The sequence below is a fragment of the Periophthalmus magnuspinnatus genome, chromosome 4 (genome assembly GCF_009829125.3).
Source record: "Periophthalmus magnuspinnatus isolate fPerMag1 chromosome 4, fPerMag1.2.pri, whole genome shotgun sequence".
Taxonomy (NCBI): Eukaryota; Metazoa; Chordata; class Actinopteri; order Gobiiformes; family Gobiidae; genus Periophthalmus; species Periophthalmus magnuspinnatus.
Genome location: NC_047129.1, coordinates 28,942,882 through 28,964,369, shown reverse-complemented (window position 1 = coordinate 28,964,369; position 21,488 = coordinate 28,942,882). Strand labels below are relative to the sequence as shown.

The following is a 21,488-nucleotide window of genomic DNA, read 5'->3' as shown; positions in this document are numbered from 1 at the left end:
GCAATACAATTAATATATACATTTAAAGGTCTTTATAGAAATGCATTAAAAGTCCGATAATATGCTAAATTGACTCTTGTGAGCTTTACGCCATGTTATAATGTTGTTACTTCATCAAAAACAGACCTGGAGTTGTGTTTTGTTTCATTCACACACATCTCCAAAGCTCAAAATGCTCTATTCCACCTTGTGATGTCATCAAGTGGTAGTTTTCAAGTTAGCATCTACATTTTACCTTTTGTTTGGTAGAAATTGGCAATTCCAGGGCTGAAATTATCCAAATGATTCTAGTGAAGATGTATGGAGTTTAAAAAAACACAGTGGAGCACTTCCTGTATCACCACATGATGACATCACAAGGTGGAACAAAGTGTTTTCAGTTTGAGAGGGGAACTCAGCCTAAATATGCAGGGTTTGTGTGTCAAACATGTGAGAATGAAACAAAAACATAATTCCAGGTCTGTTTGTAATGAGGAAACAACATTTTGACATAGATTAAAACAAAAATAATAAGAGTAATATGGGCCCATTAAACTTATTAATCTCCATAGAAACTAGCTGGGGACACTAAATGGAAAAATTACAGGTTAGATCTGTGTAGAGGTGACCCTGGTCATTATAAATAGCAAGATTATATTAGTTTAATACCATACTGTGGATAATAGCAGCAAGGTAATAACATCTCCATGGTGACAGACCCCCACCTGCCTGAAAAGTTACATATTGTTCATTTAAATAAAGGATATGGACACTTGCAATGGACAATTTATACCTTAATGGCTAATGTTTACTTGAATCAATGTTTTTTTAAATCACAATTAGGATAATCTGCTGATATAATAACAGTTTTGCACTCTTTCTGGAATGTTCTGAAACGTGAAAATCTTGGTTAAAGTTCAAGTATCGATTGGATTGTGCAGAATCCCTGAATGTGTGTGTGCATGTGTGAGTGGTTCCTTGTTTGTTGCAGTTTGAGAGCACTGAAAATAGACTAAAATGCTGTATAAATGTGACCGTTTATCATTTCAACTATTGTCTAAAGTTTGTGTATAAACCATAAGCATGTTGATAATATCAGGTGGTGCTGCTCACTGATTGGCTGTCCCTCCAGGAAGTTGATATTGTGAAGCGCTTCCCCATTTTTGGCACGTAGATTGTCCAGCCAGAATTTGATGATGCTCTGTCTCTCCTGCAGGAAACAGAACAGGACCAGGACAGTTAGAAGTCTCTACTTTATTTAAATTTTAATGTGTTTTTGAAAAGTTCGAAATCACATCAACAGCAGTTACCGCACGGAGCGACACAAAAGAAATGATTTAATCGACAGAAAGTTAGAACTAAAGGACTAAACCTGGACTAAATCAGGACTAAAAAATGACTAAACCAGGACTATAAATGGCTAAACTAGGACTAAAAAAGGGTTAAACCAGGACCAAAAAATGAATAAATCAGGGCTGAAGCAGGACTAAACCAAGACTAAAAAAGTATTAAACCAGGACTAAACCAGGACTAAACCAGGACTGAACCAGGACTGAACCAGGACTGAACCAGGACTGAACCAGGACTAAAGCAGGACTAAAGCAGGACTAAAGCAGGACTAAAGCAGGACTAAAGCAGGACTAAAGCAGGACGCAGCTAGGGCTGAACCAGGACTAAAAAGGACTAAACCAGGACTGAACCAGGACTAAAAAAGGACTAAACCAGGACTGAACCAGGACTGAACCAGGACTAAAAAAGGACTAAACCAGGACTGAACCAGGACTGAACCAGGACTAAAAAAGGACTAAACCAGGGCTGAACCAGGACTAAAAAAGGACTAAACCAGGACTGAACCAGGACTGAACCAGGACTAAAAAAGGACTAAACCAGGACTGAACCAGGACTGAACCAGGACTAAAAAAGGACTAAACCAGGGCTGAACCAGGACTAAAAAAGGACTAAACCAGGACTGAACCAGGACTGAAACAGGACTAAAAAAGGGACTAAACCAGGACTAAACCAAGATCAAATCAGAACTGAACCAGGACTGCCTCACATCCTTATGTAAATGGCCTCACAGTTTTTACCTGTGAGGTGAAGAAGCAGAGCTCACTCTCGATGTTCTCATAGATGTAGTCCTCCTCACAGGAAAAGCTCCTGGTTCCTCCTCCAAACTCCGGCTTCACAGACTTCCTCAGGCTCATCTCCTCTGCCCCTCGCAACAAACTGAAAAAACAACAGAGTAATGTATTTGTGTCCTTAACATTAACAAATATAATGCACTACCGAACTTTTCTGGTAAAGGGACTGACACCTGCTTGCCATTAAACTTATCCATCTAACCAGGACACTTAGCTAAAAAATACAATTAAAAAAAAAAAAAAAAAAAAAAATCTTAGTAACTATAGCAATTAGAATAATAATAAAAAAATAAATAAAAAAATAAAAAAAAACTTAAAAAAAAAACAACTTTGGTAATATATGACCTGAGAAAAATTGGTTAAAAAAAATAAAATAATAAAAATAAAAAAGGGGGGGAAATGTACAAATCCGGTGATTGACACAGCAAATTTCTGACAATACTGAAGAATTATTTCAAAAGTCAATGAAAATTTAAAACAAAGTCCATGCATGTTAGAGTTGGAAAAATAAAAATAAAAAATCAGATACTAACCGATACTAAAACTAATATCAAAACTCGATAGTCATTTAAGCAAATATCGATACTGAAACAAAATCACAGAACTGGATCAAATTTGACCTTTCCTGCACAGTTTCATCTTGACTTTTATCAGATCTAGTGCAAGAACACATAATATAATAAACAAATAAACTATTCTTTAGCGTCGAAATAGAGTTTGAACTTTTAATATCATGAGGACACTAATGCATATTTCCAAAAACTCAATCATTTCCAGTAGGTGTCCTTCATTACTGTCTTGTTCTGCAGCTGCTCAGACAAACCATTTAAACTGTGTTGTCTTGCACCTTTTCCAAATTAAGAGGAAACTGTTGATCTAAAATAATAGGCTTTGTTTACTTTCAAACATGTCCCTGGAGGGCCACCGTAGCTGCTCACATGGGAGGTGTAAATGAGAACGAGCCGTCAGCAGTACTGCGCTAATTGACCACTGGAGGGCGACGCATTGAGCCGTGACAAACTGCTCCTGTTATCCTAAGGTCACCCAGACTATTTTACACCTAAACCAGGACTAAACTGGGACTAAACCAGGACTAAACTGGGACTAAAAGGAGACTAAGGACTAAACCAGGACTAAACCAGTACTATACCAGGACTGAAACAGGACTAAAACAGGACTAAGAACAAAACAGGACTAAGGACTAAACCGAGGTTAAACTGGGACTGAAACAGAACTGAAACAGGACTAAACCAGGATTAAACCAAGACTGAAACAGGACTAAGCCAGGACTAACAAATGACTAAACCAAGAACTAAACCACGACCAAACTGGGAATAAACCAAGACTCAAACTGGACTAAACCGGGACTAAACCAGGACTAAACCGGGACTAAACCAGGACTAAACCAGGACTAAACCAGGACTAAACCAGGACTAAACCAGGACTAAACCAGGACTAAACCAGGACTAAACCAGGACTAAACCAAGACTGAAACAGGATTAAAAAATGACTAAACCAAGGACTAAATCAAGGACTAAACCAGGATGAAACCAAGACTGAAACAGGACTAAACCAGGACTAAACTACAGACTAAACCAAGCACAAAACCAAGTATTAAACCACGGACTAAACCACGGACTAAACCAGGACTAAACCATGAACTAAACCATGGAAAAACCAGGACTAAACCAAGAGTAAAACACGACTAAACTAGGACTAAACCAATACCAGGACAGTCACTAAACCATGACAAACGGTGCTTGTTATCCTAAGGTCACCTGCACCTATTTTACACTTCGACGTCCCTGGCCTTGGCTCAGCTCATTTCCCATCATGCCTCGCTCCCTCCCTGTATTCTCCATTATTGTATGGCCAATTCAATGTCATATTTCATCACCATTTTCCCCATAGATTTGCTCCTGAGGCTGTATGCTCAAATTGCAATAATGACCCTGGCACCTCCTGGTCCCTGAGGTCCTCCGTAGACGGCCTCTTCTCTCATACATGTGAATCCAGGGACATCATGTGACAGTATGTGACATTATGTGCACGAGGGGCTGGTAACTAGAGCTGTCACTGTTATTCAATGATGTTTAAAGGATTTTTACTGTTACAGGCAGTGAGGGATGAAGTACTCAGTTTTGTTACTTAAGTAAAAGTACAGATACAGAGGTAAAAAGTTACTTCAGCAAAAATAAAAGTATCACATGAAAAAAATCTACTGAAGTAAGAGTATTTAAGTGCCACTTAAAGTACATTTTTAAAGTGTTAAATGTAGTGATATTGATTAAAAATGATAGATATTATGGTAACAGTAACAGTACAAATCAATTTTATAATTTTTCTGATGAATTTTGTGTATATATTTTCAATTGCTCAAAGCCGAAACTTGAACTTAAAAACTTCAGTCAGGATGTTACCACAAACATGGTAAAAATAACCCCTCAAATCATATGAAAAGTACATTTGATAGTACTTTTTCAGTCCAGTAAAAAAAAATATAGTGAAGTAAAAGTACAGATACTGCTCTCAAATGTAGTGAAGTAAAAGTAAAAAGTATCCACAGTAAAATGTACTCAGAGAAATACAGATATCTAAAGATTCTACTTGTGTACAGTACTTTACTACTTGTACTTCATTACTTTCCACCACTGTTTACAGGTGCCATATTGAGGACTTCCGACGAGGGCCATGCAATCAGTCTATTCAGTCACAAACGCTGTAGTGAGAGAATAACAACATCATTCTGCCCCTCAAAACCTGGAGCACTTTTCTGATTAGAGTCTAAGAGTTACAAAACATTAATTACAATGTTAATTACAATTATGTTTTGACATATTACAGGTTTTAAGATTTATTTTAATCTTTAGAAATAAAACTGAAAATTACATAATTCAAGATAATAAGTGAAGTTAAACTAAACTAAACCAGGACTGAATCAGGACTAAACCAGGATTAAACCAGGATTAAATCAGGACCAAGTCAGAACTAAACCAGGACTAAACCAAGATTAAACCCGGATTAAACCAGGATTAAATCAGGATTAAATCAGGACCAAGTCAGAACTAAACCAGGACAAAACCAGGATTAAACTAGGATTAAACCAGGACTAAACCAGAACACAGGACTAGAGCAGGACTAGAGCAGGACTAGAACAGGGCTAGAACAGGGCTAGAACAGGGCTAGAACAGGGCTAGAACAGGACTAGAACAGGACTAGAGCAGGACTAGAGCAGGACTAGAACAGGGCTAGAACAGGGCTAGAACAGGGCTAGAACAGGGCTAGAACAGGGCTAGAACAGGACTAAAACAGGACTAAAACAGGACTAAAACAGGACTAAAACAGGACTAAAACAGGACTAAAACAGGACTAAAACAGGACTAAAACAGGACTAAAACAGGACTAAAACAGGACTAGAACAGGACTAGAACAGGACTAAAACAGGACTAGAACAGGACTAGAACAGGACTAGAACAGGACTAAAACAGGGCTAGAACAGGGCTAGAACAGGACTAAAACAGGACTAGAACAGGGCTAGAACAGGACTAAAACAGGACTAAAACAGGACTAAAACAGGACTAGAACAGGACTAGAACAGGACTAGAACAGGACTAAAACAGGACTAAAACAGGACTAAAACAGGACTAAAACAGGACTAGAACAGGACTAGAACAGGACTAAAACAGGACTAGAACAGGACTAAAACAGGACTAAAACAGGACTAAAACAGGACTAAAACAGGACTAGAACAGGACTAGAACAGGACTAAAACAGGACTAGAACAGGACTAGAACAGGACTAGAACAGGACTAAAACAGGGCTAGAACAGGGCTAGAACAGGACTAAAACAGGACTAGAACAGGGCTAGAACAGGACTAAAACAGGACTAAAACAGGACTAAAACAGGACTAGAACAGGACTAGAACAGGACTAGAACAGGACTAAAACAGGACTAAAACAGGACTAAAACAGGACTAAAACAGGACTAGAACAGGACTAGAACAGGACTAAAACAGGACTAGAACAGGACTAAAACAGGACTAAAACAGGACTAAAACAGGACTAAAACACTGACTTGTGACTGACTCGTCTCATTTTCAGACGGTCACACAGTTCATGATCAGTTTTCTAACCAAACACTAACCAACATTTTTCCTTCCTCTCGTCTCAGTTTGTCTCAGTGACGTCATCCGAGCAAAACAATAGAGATTTTGAGATTGGTGACATTGCATAAACAGACAGATGTAAGACCCAGACTGCAGCCCCTCCCCAGAGAGGAGCAGAGAGGAGCAGAGCAGAAAGGAGCAGAGAAGGAACAGAGAGGAGCAGAGAGGAGCAGAGAGGAGCAGAGAGGAGCAGAGAGGAGAGGAGCAGAGAAGGAACAGAGAAGGAACAGAGAGGAGAGAGGAGAGAAACAGAGAGGAGCAGAGAGGAGAGGAGCAGAGAGGAGCAGAGCAGAGAGGAGCAGAGAAGGAACAGAGAGGAGCAGAGAGGAGAAGAGGAGCAGAGCAGAGAGGAGCAGAGAATGAACAGAGAGGAGCAGAGAGGAGCAGAGAAGGAACAGAGAGGAGCAGAGAGGAGCAGAGAATGAACAGAGAGGAGCAGAGAGGAGCAGAGAAGGAACAGAGAGGAGCAGAGAATGAACAGAGAGGAGCAGAGAGGAGAGAAACAGAGAGGAGCAGAGAGGAGAGGAGCAGAGCAGAGTCCGAGTTTACTATGAAAGGACATGATGGATCACAGCTGAAATCTGAGGAGTAAGCTGCACATGTTCACACTGCAACGGCATCACAATAAAGGTCGAACAGAAAGAGATGGAGAGAGGGAGAGGGGAAAGAGAGAAAGAGAGGGGGAGAGAGAGAACGAGAGGGGGAGGGAGGCAGAGGGAGAGAGGGAGAGAGAGTGGGGAGAGAGAGAGAAAAGAAAGGGGGAGAGGGAAGAGAGAGACATGAAAGAGGGAGAGAGAAAGAGGGAGAGAGTGAGAAGAAGAGGGGGAAGGAGGGTCAGAGAGAGAGAGAAAAGAGAGAGGAGAGGGGGAAAGGGAGGGAGAGAGAGGAAGGAAAGAGAGGGAGGCTGAAAGAGAGAAGAGAGAGACAGAAAGAGAAGGAGAGAGGGAGAAAGAGGAGAGAGACAGAGAAGGGGGGCGGGGTGAAGAGAGAGGAAGGGAACAAGCGAGAGACGGAGAGAGAGAGTGGGAGGGAGAAAGAAGAGGGTTAGAGAAAGAGAGAGGGACCAAGCACAAACCTGCAAGACACTGATAGTACCTGATAGTACTACATTTACTTGAATAACATTTGAATAAAATTGTACAGACCCGATACATTTTACTCCTCATTTGTGCCTGTTCTTCATGTTTTTCTTGCACTGCTCCTTTACATCTGATTTAGCTTCTTATGTGTCCGCTCTGTCCAGATGCATTATTTATTGTTCTTTTCTTCCAATTATATTAAACCGCCCCTACCCAGTTTCTTTAATGTATTTGAACAAAGTATGGCTTAAAAGCGCCAATGTATAAACAGCTCTGGAGGTCAAAATAAGTCTGCATTTGTGTACTGTCTGCGTAATTATATTCAGCACTTTATTGTCTGATAATCTGGGAGTGCACCGTTAGCATGAATTATTAGGATCCTTGAAATTGCAGAAGGTAAGTGAGGAATAACTTTGGCCAACTGCAAACCATTTAAAATGAACTAGCTCTGTTTTTATGTTTTTAACACAGTAAAACTCAAGTACAGCACCTTTAACTTCAAATAAAAAAGGAGATGTTACGTCCGCACATTTGCTTTAGTTTTATTATTAATATAGTCATGTTATTTTGAAGAATCTCTCACTAGAGTCCAAGTTTTGTCTACTCCATCCCCCTGTGCCTCTCGCCCCTCAGAGGAGCCGCTGCCAAGAATCCTAATGAGACACTAATGAAGTCATCACAAACGCATCGTCTTTTGTGGCTTCAGAGACAAACTCAACATGGTGGACGACAATAACCTTGAGAGAAAAGAACAAAGACGAGCAAATCAAGAGCAAAAACCATGTGGTGCTTAACAGGCAGAAACACAGGGACATTCGTTTATGCCAAAAGATCAAATCATAACAATGACTAGAACATCACGTTTTTGTTTGTGGGTCTGTCACCTGCTTTTCTCTTTTCTCCACAGTATGGCATTAAACGTGTCTACCTCCACAGAAACAAGCAATTCCACCAGGTCAGGTTACAGGTCAGATCTATGAAGAGGCATCCTTGCTAATAGTAAACGTTTATCAAGGTCATTTTGAAAAATACTAGATACGTTTAATGCCATACTTCAGACATTCCTGCCTAAGTGACAACATCTCCATGGAGATAAGCATGTGGCACACCCTCCACCCAAAAAAATACATATGCACCTTTAAAGCCAGAGTATGTAACTTTTTTGCTGGAAAATAGACTAAAATAAAAGCTTTTTGTTTATTACACTAAAAACTGAAAAAAACATGCATCCTGCTGCTTGTTTCCATGGATATGTTGTCCCGGTTGGCCTATATATCGATATTTGCCCTTTATAGCGTATCAGGTATCATATTTAGCTGCTTAAATATGGAAAATATGCATATACGATTTAATTTGAACACTTTAGTCCAAATAGGTACTGCAAAAAAAAAAAAAAAAAAGATTACACTGCTCTCTTATCCAGTTTGAAGAAAACAAGGTTGTGGATGATTAGATTTGGTCAGTCTCTATTCCTTTGGCTATAATATTCCACAGTCTGGCATAAAACATATCTATCTTCATGGAGAATATTCCAAAGTATGGTTTTAACATTGAGAAAGATGCATGCTGTGCCTTTAATGTAACCTTGCATAATAGAGCATCTTACAAATCGTCCTAAAAAAAACACTGCCAGAGCAGAAAAATGACATGTTCCATTTATATCCGCATGTCCTCACGTTCCCTGGCTCTGCTGATGCTTCTAGTGTTAAAAATACAGAGTGAAGCTTTAATGTGTTGAGATGCTCTCCCACTTCTCCCGTTTCTGGGTTATCCTCCTTGTCATGTAAAATGTAGGTCACTGCTCCTCCAGACCTGCCCATGTGCTTCTGTTAAGCTGCTGTGTCTCCTCTGATTCTCGTTTTAATCTCAGGACACACCGCGACCACCTTTCCTCCTGAAATTCGTATCTCAATCCATGGGTTCGGAGTGATGAAAATGTAGACCCGTTGCCATAGCAATTAGAAAGCTATAACAAAATACGATATCTTCTGAATCGTCCTCAAAGATCAAGTTGAAACCCCTGAATCTTTAGCTCCTCCAAACAAAAATCACAATTATACACTGGGCATTATGGCAGTACATTTAGTTTCTAGTTATATGGAAATTGTGCAAGCTAATATCACATTATTTATCATTTTGTGATGTATAAAACTCAGGATTGTGCCATCACACCTTAAAGAAGTTACAGTGAGGATAATGTTAAACCAATAGAGATTTTAAAGTTTCCATATTACACTTTTTTTTTTTATGTTATAATGTTGTTTCCTCATCAAAAACAGACCTGGAGTTGTGTTTTGTTTCATTCACACATGTTTAGCGCACAAACCCTGCATATTTAATCTCATTTCCACCTTGTGATGTCATGTGGTAATACAGGAAGTGCTGCACTGTGTTTTTAAACTCCAACCACCTTCACTACACTAATCATTTAGATAATTTCAGACCTGGATTTGCCCATTTTTACTAAACTGTTCACTTGCAAACTACCTCTTCATGACATCACAAGGTGGAGCAGAGCATTTTGAGCTTTGGAGATACTAATACAGACTAATAATAAAGGCTCAAACATGTGTGAATGCTATGTTTTTGATGAGGTAACATTCTAACGTGACTTAAAGCTCACAAGAGAGAATTTTGCGTAATATAGGACCTTTAAGATACAAAATACTAAAATTAGCGTTTGTTCAAAAGTGTGACTCTACAGTGTGATAAATATATTTACCAATAGGGACCCAGAAGCTTATCAAACTGTCCCACGGCTCTTTTGCTTACATTTTTTTACATAATGTTTCCTAATACATTTTAACATTGTGCGCTGTTGCTTTAAACGTGGTGAATTTCCATGGTAACGGTTGTTTTCCTCGTTCCCGGGCCCCGTTGTGCAGCTCTGAGCTCTACAGCAGTTTCATCTGGGGCCGTCTCCCTGCTGCTCCTCGCTGAGCTCTTGTAAAGCGCGGAGTCAGCACAGAGAGCTGGATGTTGTGTGATTGTATTTCTGTGTTTATGCGCCAAAGTCAGACCAGGGGAAATTAAAGTGACCCCGACTTCAGCCACAATAGTCGCATGGATTTGTCAGAGTGCGAGAGTATAAAGACATATTGGATGCGTTCACATTTCTGATTTGGTCCAAGTTTAGTCCAGGACTGAACCAGGACTGAACCAACACCACAACAGGATTAAAATGGGACTAAACCAGGACTAAACCACTGACTTCCTGTAAGTTAATTTCTAGAATAATCTTTTCCTGCAGGTCCACTCAGCAACAGCAGATGGTTGGACAGCTCATGATCAATATTCACAGTTTTGATTTGGTCCCAGTTTAGTCCAGGACTACACCGGGACTAAATCAGAACCAAAGCAAGACTAAAACAGCATTGAACCAGGACTAAAACATAACCAAAACAGGACTAAACCGGGACTAAACCAGGACTAAAATAGGACTAAACCAGGACTAAAATGGGACTAAACCAGGACTAAATCAGAACTAAACCAGGACTGAACTAGGTCTAAACCAGGACTGAAATGGGACAAAACCAGGACACAACCAAGACTAAACCAGGACCAAAACAGGACTAAACCAGGGCTATAAACCAGGAATAAACCAAGACTAAAACGAAACTAAACCAGGACTGAACTAGGTCTAAACCAGGTCTAAACCAGGACTAAAACTGGACTAAACCAGGACTCAACTAAGACTAAACCAGGACGAAGCCAGGACTAAACCAGGACTGAACCAGGACTGAACCAGGACTGAACCAGGACTGAACCAGGACTGAACCAGGACTGAACTAGGACTGGACCAGGACTGAACCAGGACTGAACCAGGACTGAACCAGGACTGAACCAGGACTGAACCAGGACTGAACCAGGACCAAAACAGGACTAAACCAGGACTGAACCAGGACTGAACCAGGACTAAACCAGGACCAAAACAGGACCAAAACAGGACCAAAACAGGACTAAACCAGGACTGAACCAGGACTAAACCAGGACTAAACCAGGACTAAACCAGGACCAAAACAGGATTAAACCAGGACTACACCACTGACTTGTTCGTAAATCACCTTCTGTAATAATAGTTAGTTGCAGTCTCACTCAGGAACAGCAGATGGTCACAGAGCTCATGATTAGTTTTCCAACCAAACACTAACCAACATTCTGCCTGTATCTCATTTCAGTTTGATTCTGATTTTTGTGCCACCAGAGAGTTTGTGTAAATAAAGACATAGTGGGCAAGTTCACACTCCTGATTTATTCCTGGTGTAGTCCTGGTTTGGTTCTGTCACAGTCCTGGTCTAGCCCAGGTTTATTTCTACATTTAGTCTCAGTTTAGTCCTTATTTTAAAGTCGTAGATGTGCGATGTGAACATTTCTATAATTTAACAGGACTAACTATCTTGGTCTCGGTAATACCAACAACGACTAGCATACTAACAGCACACTTTCTGATTCTTGGAGGATAAAATGCAGGTTTATACAATACATCTGTACTGAGGTGAAGCTAATTTTGCTCAACTACACTGAACTAATGTGTAGGGTCACGTTAAAACTCATATATTACACAAAATTGACACTTGTGAGCTTTTAACAAAAACATAATTAGTTGTGTTTTGTTTCATTCACACACACATTATAACATACACATTACTATAACACAGATTAGTATGGGACATGATTCAGTTTTTCATTCTCATTTTGTCTGTCCCTACTCTAATACACTCCCCACCTTGCTGTAAAATTCACACCCGCTACAAAATATGGGCCCTCCTGGGGTCAGTCCAATAAAACCTCAATCACATAAGTGCAGTAGAGGTAATATATCATACTCTGTAAATCAAGATTATCGCCATGGTGACCAAACTGCTTATGTTGCAGAATAAGTGCTAATGTAATGCTAACTGAGACGCTAGAACGGCGCCTAGACGGACCAGCGCACCCGCCCGGCCCCACCAAAGATATGTGGCCCATTTTTTCATACGCAATTTAACCTTGACTACAAGAAATCAAATGGAAATCGGATAGTCAAGTCAACGTGGGAATGCCGGCTTATGTGGTCTTAAGTAAAAATCTTAAATTCAACCAAAAATGTATTCAAGTTCACTGTGGTAACGTGTGGCAAAATCACATATTTACACAAATTAACTGCGCTCAAGAAACACAAATGAACAAAACTAAGAAAAAACCACATGTACCAGACCTGGGGTGGGCAAACTTTTTGACACATGGGCCACAGTGGGTTCTAAAATTTGACAGAGGGGCCAGGCCAGGATATATATATGTATGTATTAGAGATTTGGCTATGTCTTTGTCAATCACTTCCACACGGCGGGTCACAGTTCTGCGTGACAAACTGATTTTTTCAAACTTTCCCTGACTGTCCGGACAAAAGACATCTGCCGTCTCTACCGTGCAATCTTTTAAAAACTTGCCTTCGTTAGATTTACAGGGGAAAAGTAAATTGAACAAGGTTTACCCTCAACTATTTTAATATAATTTGGTCAAGTTTGGCGGGCTGGATTAATGTGTGGCCCGTGTCTGTACCAGGCTACACTGATGTTCTCCGATGGTCTAAACCAGCCTCTTTTACAGTCTCTCCATTAGGAAGGACAAAATAAAACTATAAATACTGAATACTTAAAGTTAAACATGCAAAGATTCTCCCCTCCACATGGTCCAGCCCGATCTGTGCTCAAATGTTGCCAAGTAAAAGTAAAAAGTATCCACTCTAAAAGGCCCTTAAGTAAAGTAAAGATATCTAAAATGTGCAGGTAAGTACAGTACGTCACTACTTTTACTCCACCACTGAAAACAGAGCTGCAAGATAAATCTCAATTAAATAAAAAATTGCAATTTTAACGGGGACAGTTGGCACATCCCAAAAGCTGCAATTTAATTTCCTTTACAAACAACAAAAACCTCCTGTCTCATTTTGCATAAAAACTGCTAACCCTGTAGTTCTGAAATCCATGTGATTCTCATTAATTTGGCAGTTCAAAGGCGTACTGCAGTATTTTGATCAATTCTTCTCTTTAAAATATGAACTTTGAACACAAAAACAACATAAAACACAACATTTCAGACCCAAGAGATACAGTTTAAAATACATTATAATAACTTTATATAGTCGTCTCACCATTATTATCAATCCAAACATAACTACTGATCGTGGATATATATTTTTAAACAGTATCATTTAAAGCAGTTGGTTCTAAACAGCACGATTTGAGTTTGGTTCATTAATTTAATCGTGCAGTCCCTGTGGAGCGCAGACAGCTGGAGATGTTTCCCTCTTAAAGCCACATTACGGCACATTTAGCGGAGGCAGAAGCACTTTGCACCTGAGCAACACACACACACAAGACAACATGTTTTGGTTCAGCTATAAAACCTATAAAAAGTAAAGCTAAAATTGGACTCGTGTTTCAAATGCACTGGAAAAGGAACAGTGCTACTTTTGCGTTCCCTGAGCACTTGAGTCTTGCAGTATTTTGAGAGTTGGTGAAGCATTTTAGATTTTTTCCTCCTCTAGCGCTAGGATCCAGTCTGGGAGCTTCGTATTTCTTTAGAGTTAGATGGTATATTCTGAAAAATGCACAAACCAAGTTCTCTATTTCTGATTCCTATAAGAAGAAACGCGAAGGAAGTTTTGGGTTGTTCTGAAACACTTAAAAATAAAGCTATGTAATATACCAGTATACATCTTTTTTTTTAATGTAGACATATTTACTTTTGTTAAATCTTGATTCAATGCTTAGACGTCAATGCTTGTTTTTTCCCTTCATTCACGTGGCCTGGGAACTCCTTGGCTAAATCTGGTATTTTCAAAGGATAGGCAAGAAAATTTGAAAAAACATAAAGCTTTTGTGACTTGTAGACTTACTGACAGAGGGGAAGAGCAACTAAAACCTTTACTCAAACAAGACGACTGTTACTTAAATAAAAAATATTACTCAAGTAGGAGTAAAAGTATGCTGATAGAAAAGTACTTGCAGTAAAAAAGAACTGGCTTTTCTGCATTTCTTAGGTGAAATGTTGTTAAGAGAAAAATTGTTCAAACACATTTTCACCGAGGGCCAAATCAGCAAAGTGGCTGCTCTCAAAGGGCCAAATGTAAAATAAATCTAACAAATTTTATAACTTGTTAATTAACCTTCTGTATTTATGACTTATTCAAGTTACAAATATTACATATGCATTTGCCTAGATGTAAAAATATGGCTGTGTAACTGTATCTCCTGTTAAATTGAGATTTTAAGACCGTCATACCTTTTAATTTACCCTGTCGAGGGCCACATAAAATGACGTGGAGGGCCACATTTAGCCCGCGGGCCTTGAGTTTGACACATGTGTTCTAAGAGATCAATCTGACCCAAACATAAGCCCTCCAATCGTTGCCCTTTAAAAACATAAAAATCTAAACTCCAGCAGGTCTTACTTCTCGTAGGTAGCGGTGATGAAGAAGGCGTAGACGCGCGTGTGCTTGTGGTGCCGGATTTGGATGATGAGTTCCGGGATTCCCAGTCGGATGTGATTCAGTAACCATAGCAACGTGTGGTCATCAGTGGTGTCTGAAACAGGAAGTACACACAACACATTTTCAAACAGTGTTCCCACGCAGCCCAGTCTATTTTTTCCACGATCGCAGCTCACAGAGAGGTTAAGTGTTACGCTGACGAGCTCTTGAGAGGGTTTTCTGGCTGCTCCCTCCTCCATCGCTAACATCTGATACGAGCTACGCCCACTCACTTCAGGCTGGGATGTTTAAAGGCCCTGTACTGGATTTTTCTCAAGTATTTTAGCTAAATGTGTACTTAGGGTTGTCAAATGTATCAAAAAAAGCAATGGTAATATAAAAGAAAACACTATTATTTAATGTTTAATGTTTAATTCTATTGTCTATTGAGTTCTGTTGAGTATTTTTTTAGTATCATCATGGTATTGGTATCGGTATCGAGTATCGCGTCTACTCCTCAGTATCGAAATTGAGTTTGAAATTTTAGAATCATGTACAGAAATATTGTATAAGCAGCTCTTGACGTCAAAATAAGTCTGTTGTTTACTATGAGCATCTAATAATAAAGTGTTTTATTGTCTGATCATCAGGAAGTGCACTGTTAGCATGCTAGTTGTGGTTAGCATTAGCAGCACTGCGATGGCAAAACTCCGCCCTGGTTTCTAAAAGTTGTGAGAAGTGCTTATAAACTCATCAAAGTGAATAATTAGGATGCTCCAAATGCATAAAGTAAGTGAGGGATAAGTGTTTGAAATGAACAGTCTGTTTGTGTTTAAGACTGTTTTTATTACCTCTGCTGTTGTGAAGAGTATTGATTCATGCTTCGAGGGTACTTGGGATAGGTTGTACTGGGGCGATGATTGTTTCTTGAGTAGGTTTTTTATTATACTATTACTTGGTACATACTTCTACGGGTTATTAAACTCATTTGACTTCCTCACGTCTCCACTTCAGTATTAACGTCTTAACTGACCTTAATAAATGCACTGATGGATAATTTCTAATGAACAAATAGTTTAAGCTCCTAAGACCAGAACTCATGCACGACATGGTTTAGTCATTTCATTTTGTTATTTGGGCTGATTGGGACCTGATGAGTGGAAGAGGTAGAAGAGGAAGCAGAAGAAGAAGAAGCAGAAGAAGCAGAAGCAGAAGAAGAATCAGAAGAAAAAGCCCAAGAAGCAGAAACAAAAGAAGCCGAAGAAGAAGCAGAAGCAGAAGAAGCCGAAGAAGAAGCAGAAGAAGAAGCAGAAGCAGTAGAAGAATCAGAAGAAAAAGCCCAAGAAACAGAAACAAAAGAAGCCGAAGAAGAAGCAGAAGCAGAAGAAGCAGTAGAAGAATCAGAAGAAAAAGCCCAAGAAGTAGAAACAAAAGAAGCCGAAGAAGAAGCAGAAGCAGAAGAAGCCGAAGAAGAAGCAGAAGAAGCAGAAGCAGAAGCAGTAGAAGAATCAGAAGAAAAAGCCCAAGAAACAGAAACAAAAGAAGCCGAAGAAGAAGCAGAAGCAGAAGAAGCCGAGGAAGAAGAAGAAGAAGCCAAGGAAGAAGAAGAAGAAGCAGTAGAAGAATCAGAAGAAAAAGCCCAAGAAGCAGAAACAAAAGAAGCCGAAGAAGAAGAAGAAGCAGAAGAAGCCGAAGAAGAAGAAGAAGAAGAAGAAGAAGAAGAAGCAGAAGCAGAAGAAGCCGAAGAAGAAGAAGAAGAAGAAGAAGAAGAACAAGAAGAAGCAGAAGAAAAAGAGGAAGAAGAAGAAGCAGAAGAAGCATAAGTAGAAGCAGGAGCAGAAGAAGCAGAAGAAGAAGTAAATTACCTCTTTATGTTATGCATTATGTTTCTGAGAAAAATGATGTCCACATATGAGGACATTCATGCTATGTTTTAATCATTTTTATAGAACATTTGAATAATGATTTGCAAAAACTATTTATAAAGTGCCTGAACACAGCAACATTTGTCCTGAGTAAAAACAAAATGCGAAACAACAAGTGTGCGTCTTGGAACAATGTGTCTTTCAATGTGTGCTGCTAACAGGTGCAGGAAGACATATGCTTTTACACAAAAAAACAAAAAACAAACTCTAAACTCTTAAAAATACAGTACAAAATATTCTAAATTGAGCGTTTTTGCATTGTTGCTGTTCTTGTATGCTGTTCTTCTTCAGGTCAGGTCTTAGGAGGTTAAGAATGATTCAGACTTTTTCACTATTTAATGAAAAGGTTTGGGTTGGGAGTGGAACAGGTTAAGTCCACGTACACTTTATTGATCCCTCATGAAGGACTGACGCTCAGACGAAAATCAAACCTCTGCAGGACTGTCTCAGGGATTGTGGTGTGTGTCCAAACTCATCTTATCGTCGCCCTGCAGTGAGGAATCTTGGGCACGTCGTGTTATCTGTATATTCGTTTTTGTTGACTTTTATGTGAAGCATTTTGGCCAGCTGAAGTCGTGGTAAATGTGCTGTATAAATAAACTCGAATTGAATTGAACGAGGGAAATAAATCCTCTGCATTCGACCCATCCTTCCACCAGTGCCGCTGGGCAGACTGTCAGGAGCAGAGAGCTACTGCAGCACAGCGCTCAGGGACCCATCTCCAGATCTTCAATTCAAGTTTATTTATACACCACATTTAAAACTTCTTCAGATGACCAAAGTACTTCACATAAAAGTCAACAAAAAAAAAAAACGCAACAACAAACGCACAGATAATACGATACGGAGAATAACAACAATAAAACACAAAGATGTCCTGTCGAGCGAGTGTGTTACAGTCTAGTCTTAAGCTGCGTTAAAGACTACGAAGATCTGACAGGTAGAGGGCGCTGTTCCATAGTCTGGGCAGCCTTGAGCCCGACTCCCTCAAATAAAGAGGACCCATAGAGCGCACATAGTCAGATCTTGCGCGAAACTTGATCTGAATTGCTTTAGCTGGAGGATTTTACCTACTGTGCGAGCTTTGAGTTGACGGGAAGACTATTAAGTACATCATTACTAAGCCTGATTCATTCGTAATAATAAAACGTGTTAATCATGACTGAAGTCTTTGTTCATGAGCTGCATTTGCCAGACACATTTCCAAGGACGCTGCCACTTTCATTTCTCATCCATCTCCAAAATCAGACCAAAAACATTTCAATTTGTTCTTTTGCAAACCTCTTGTTGTTGGAATAAATGGTTGTGAACGTTCTCAGTCTAAACATTATGCATGAAACTCAGTAACGCTGCTTCAGTGTATTACGCAGAGGGCTTTGTGACAATGTGACACTGTTTTGGTTTCAACCCAATGAATCAGAGACTGGTGAGCAATACAACTGACAAATAAGAGAGACACTGGCAGTACAACGGGATTATTACTAATACAATGCAACATGCCAGTTTCAAGGCAGATTAGACTAAGAACTGAAGATGGGCCTCGTTATAACAAAGGCTTGAGCAATATTTTGAAATCTTTGTTACTAATACACACCTGGAGTTGTGTTTTGTTTCATTCGCACATGTTTAAACACACAAACCCGGCATATTAAGGCTTCTTTCAAACAGAAAACACTCCGTTCCACCTTGTGATGTCATTATGTGGTAAACTCTATACACCTTCACTAGAATCATTTGGGTGATTTCAGACCTGGAGTTACCACTTATCTCTATTGAACTAAAGTTAAAAAGGAGCTGTTAACTTGAAAACTACCACTTCATGACATCACAAGGTGGAACAGAGCATTTTGAGGTTTGGAGATGTGGACAGACTAATAATAAAGATACTGCAATCTTTTAATATACGTTTTAACACCATAATTTCAGTTCTGATCTGATATTTTGTGTTTAGTTGAGAGTTCACGCCTTTTGTAACTGCTTTTGTATGTGACACTTGGTTGCTATGCCGACAACTTAATGTGAAGCTTTTTTTTCGTTACTGGTCTGGTCTGTTTGGAGACTGGCTCTAGTGAGTTGAGACTGCTGTTGTTTTAGCGTTCTGGTGTAAGGAACACGCCAAATTTCTTCTGGTTGTTTATTTTCTGAACACAAGGGCAACTGTGGGCCATAACCCAAAACAAGAGCGAAACAAGAGCAGTCTCCAAAAACGAACGAAGAGGAGCTTCATATCAACTTGTCGGCAGATACAAAAGCAGTTACAGTAACAGCAACGTAAAAACGGTTAAACACAAAATATTAGATCATTACAACACATTAACTCTGTCAAGACAAACCCTAGACTTAATATGGATTTTGTATTCATAGAACAGGAGAGCCCAAACTTCATACTTCATACTTTAAAAAAGACTTGAAATAATAATATTAGGTCTGTAAGACAATGCAATGTGATGTTATTGAGGTTATATTGGTAGGATTACTCAAATTTGCCATAAAAATGATATGATGTGATATATTTCTTTGTTCAGATAGGCCTGTTGGTTATGTGTATTGCAATACTGATACGTTTTCCTCTACTTTGAAACCTCCAGATCCACTCTTTCACTCAGCCCTGCGTTTCATAACAGGTGACGAATTTAAAACCCATCACTGTCGAGAGAATAACACTGTATAGAATGTGTTTACAAGGGACTACGACGATAGATTCCCCAAGATCTCATGAGTGTTTATGTCTAAAAACTGTCCGCACTTGAACTGACGCACAATTTCACTTTAATAATCTGGTGATAAACATTCATAATCACACCTGCTCCTGTTTTTAATGCTTTAAATGGACCCATGTAGTTATTTTTATGAATTTTTTTGTGGCATTTTTCTGTATTTAAACTGGGCACCCATGAAAAAGAGAGTATTTTACTATCATTGGGCTCTCCCTGTATAAATAAAGATACATGAATATATTGTATAACCCTAGTACCAATTAGATTTATCATGATAACCGGTTAATCGACTTATCGTTCAATATATCATAGAAAGAACAACACTTTTTCAGACTCGATAAATACAGCATCAACTTTTTCTTTGCAATTGCAGTTAATTATGTATTACTTTTGTCGTATGAGCTCATATGACTGCATTTGAGCTGTAGTTGGTTAAATAATGAACATATATGACACTATATAGACACCAGAATTAACTACTGAAGTGTTACATTGTGGACATTTTTTAATAATGATTTACATAAGTTTAACGCGTGTGGTTTTAGAGGAAGGGAGCATAATCTAACTCTCCACTAAGGCCTGGAAACTGTGGTCGAAATGCATTGGCGTGATTTTAACTTTATCTGCCACGTGGTAATAAAGGCTTTTAATTATTTCGTACTTTTTGCGAGCCTCTGTTTTTTTCATCTTTGTATCTGAGACTGATCCAGATACTAAAACGCACCAATTTTGCACCATTTTCTATGCATCCAAGTAGCATTCCTGCCCTTACATTTTTACCGATAGCATCAGCTGTCGACACATTTAGCGCCGTCTCTTCTGGAGCACACGAGGCTGCATTGGTCAGTGATTGATTTAAAGTGACTGGACCCGGCTCCTCGGTGCATTTGGCTCGGCTCACACTTCTCTTCAAACTGATTTACAGCCAAATCCCAACGCCACTCACCACATCCCTCGCTCACAGTGCACAATGTGTGACAGGAGTTTGGGATGTGCAAAGGATCAAATATCACTGAAAACTTACAGAGTGGATCATTCAGTTTGTGCTGTATGAATTTAAAGCTGCGCAATGCAACTTTTCTAGTGGAACTTCTGCCGTCTGCTTGTCTAAATGAAGAATATGTGTTATTGCTTTGCTTGGAATGTTAGAACGTTGCTGCCTCATCCTGGAGTTGTGTTTCGTTTCATTCACACATGTTTGAGTAATCATCAATATTATTAATCTGTCTAAGCTCAAAATGGTCCGTTCCACCTTGTGATGTCATGAAGTGGTAGTTTTCAAGTTAACAACTGCCTTTTACCTTTTGTTCAGTAGAAATTGGTAATTACAGGGCTGAAATTATCCAAGTGATTCTAGTGAAAGTGTATGGAGTTTATAAATGCACTTCCTGTATCACCACATGACATCACAAGGTGGAACAGAGTGTTTTCTGTTTGAGAGAAGAACTCTAAATATGTGCAAATGAAACAAACCATATCCCCAGGTCTGTTTGTGATGAGAAAACAACATTCTAACATAGATCAGAAAATAGTGTAATATGAGCCCTTTAAACAATCCATCTTATATTTATTATGTAATTGCAACATTAAACGACTATTGTGTTTTTTGGGTCACAATTTGGAAATTAGTATTTTTTGCTATAATCTGGCATATTTACACTGTGTTTACAGATGTTCATTAATATGTGCTGTCCCTATCAAATAAATAAATAAATAATTTAATACTAAAAACAAATAATTTTGTCCAAATTTTAAAATAATATAATGAAGTAATTTCAATTTAGTCTACTCTCTAAAAACGTAAACCTAAATGTAATTGAACTGTTTGTTACATTTACTTTACAATGTACTGAGCAATATAAATGAAATTATTTATCTGTTTCTTCTCACAATAATACCACAAAAATTTGATATTATAATCCAGACTACGCAAAGGACTAACAATCTAGACCACATGTGTCAAACTCAAGGCCCGTGTGCCAAATTCAGCCCGCCACGTCATTTTATGTGGCCTGCGAAGTAAATTAA

The 21,488-nt window shown here is 39.0% G+C and overlaps 2 protein-coding genes across 2 annotated transcripts in view; one reads left to right on the top strand and one right to left on the bottom strand.

The window, feature by feature from the left end:
• Positions 1 to 21,488, top strand: part of ankmy1 (ankyrin repeat and MYND domain containing 1) — a 295,837-nt gene that overhangs the window by 51,014 nt on the left and 223,335 nt on the right. The window lies entirely within an intron of this gene.
• The window catches only part of ano8b (anoctamin 8b), a 92,254-nt gene that overhangs the window by 23,016 nt on the left and 47,750 nt on the right, over positions 1 to 21,488 (bottom strand). Inside the window, exons 3-5 of the mRNA XM_033965241.2 lie at positions 14,801 to 14,933; positions 2,067 to 2,205; positions 1,093 to 1,189 (exon numbers count right to left, since the gene is read on the bottom strand). Coding sequence (XP_033821132.1) covers positions 1,093 to 1,189; positions 2,067 to 2,205; positions 14,801 to 14,933 — 369 coding nt within the window. The remainder of the gene's footprint in view (positions 1 to 1,092; positions 1,190 to 2,066; positions 2,206 to 14,800; positions 14,934 to 21,488) is intronic.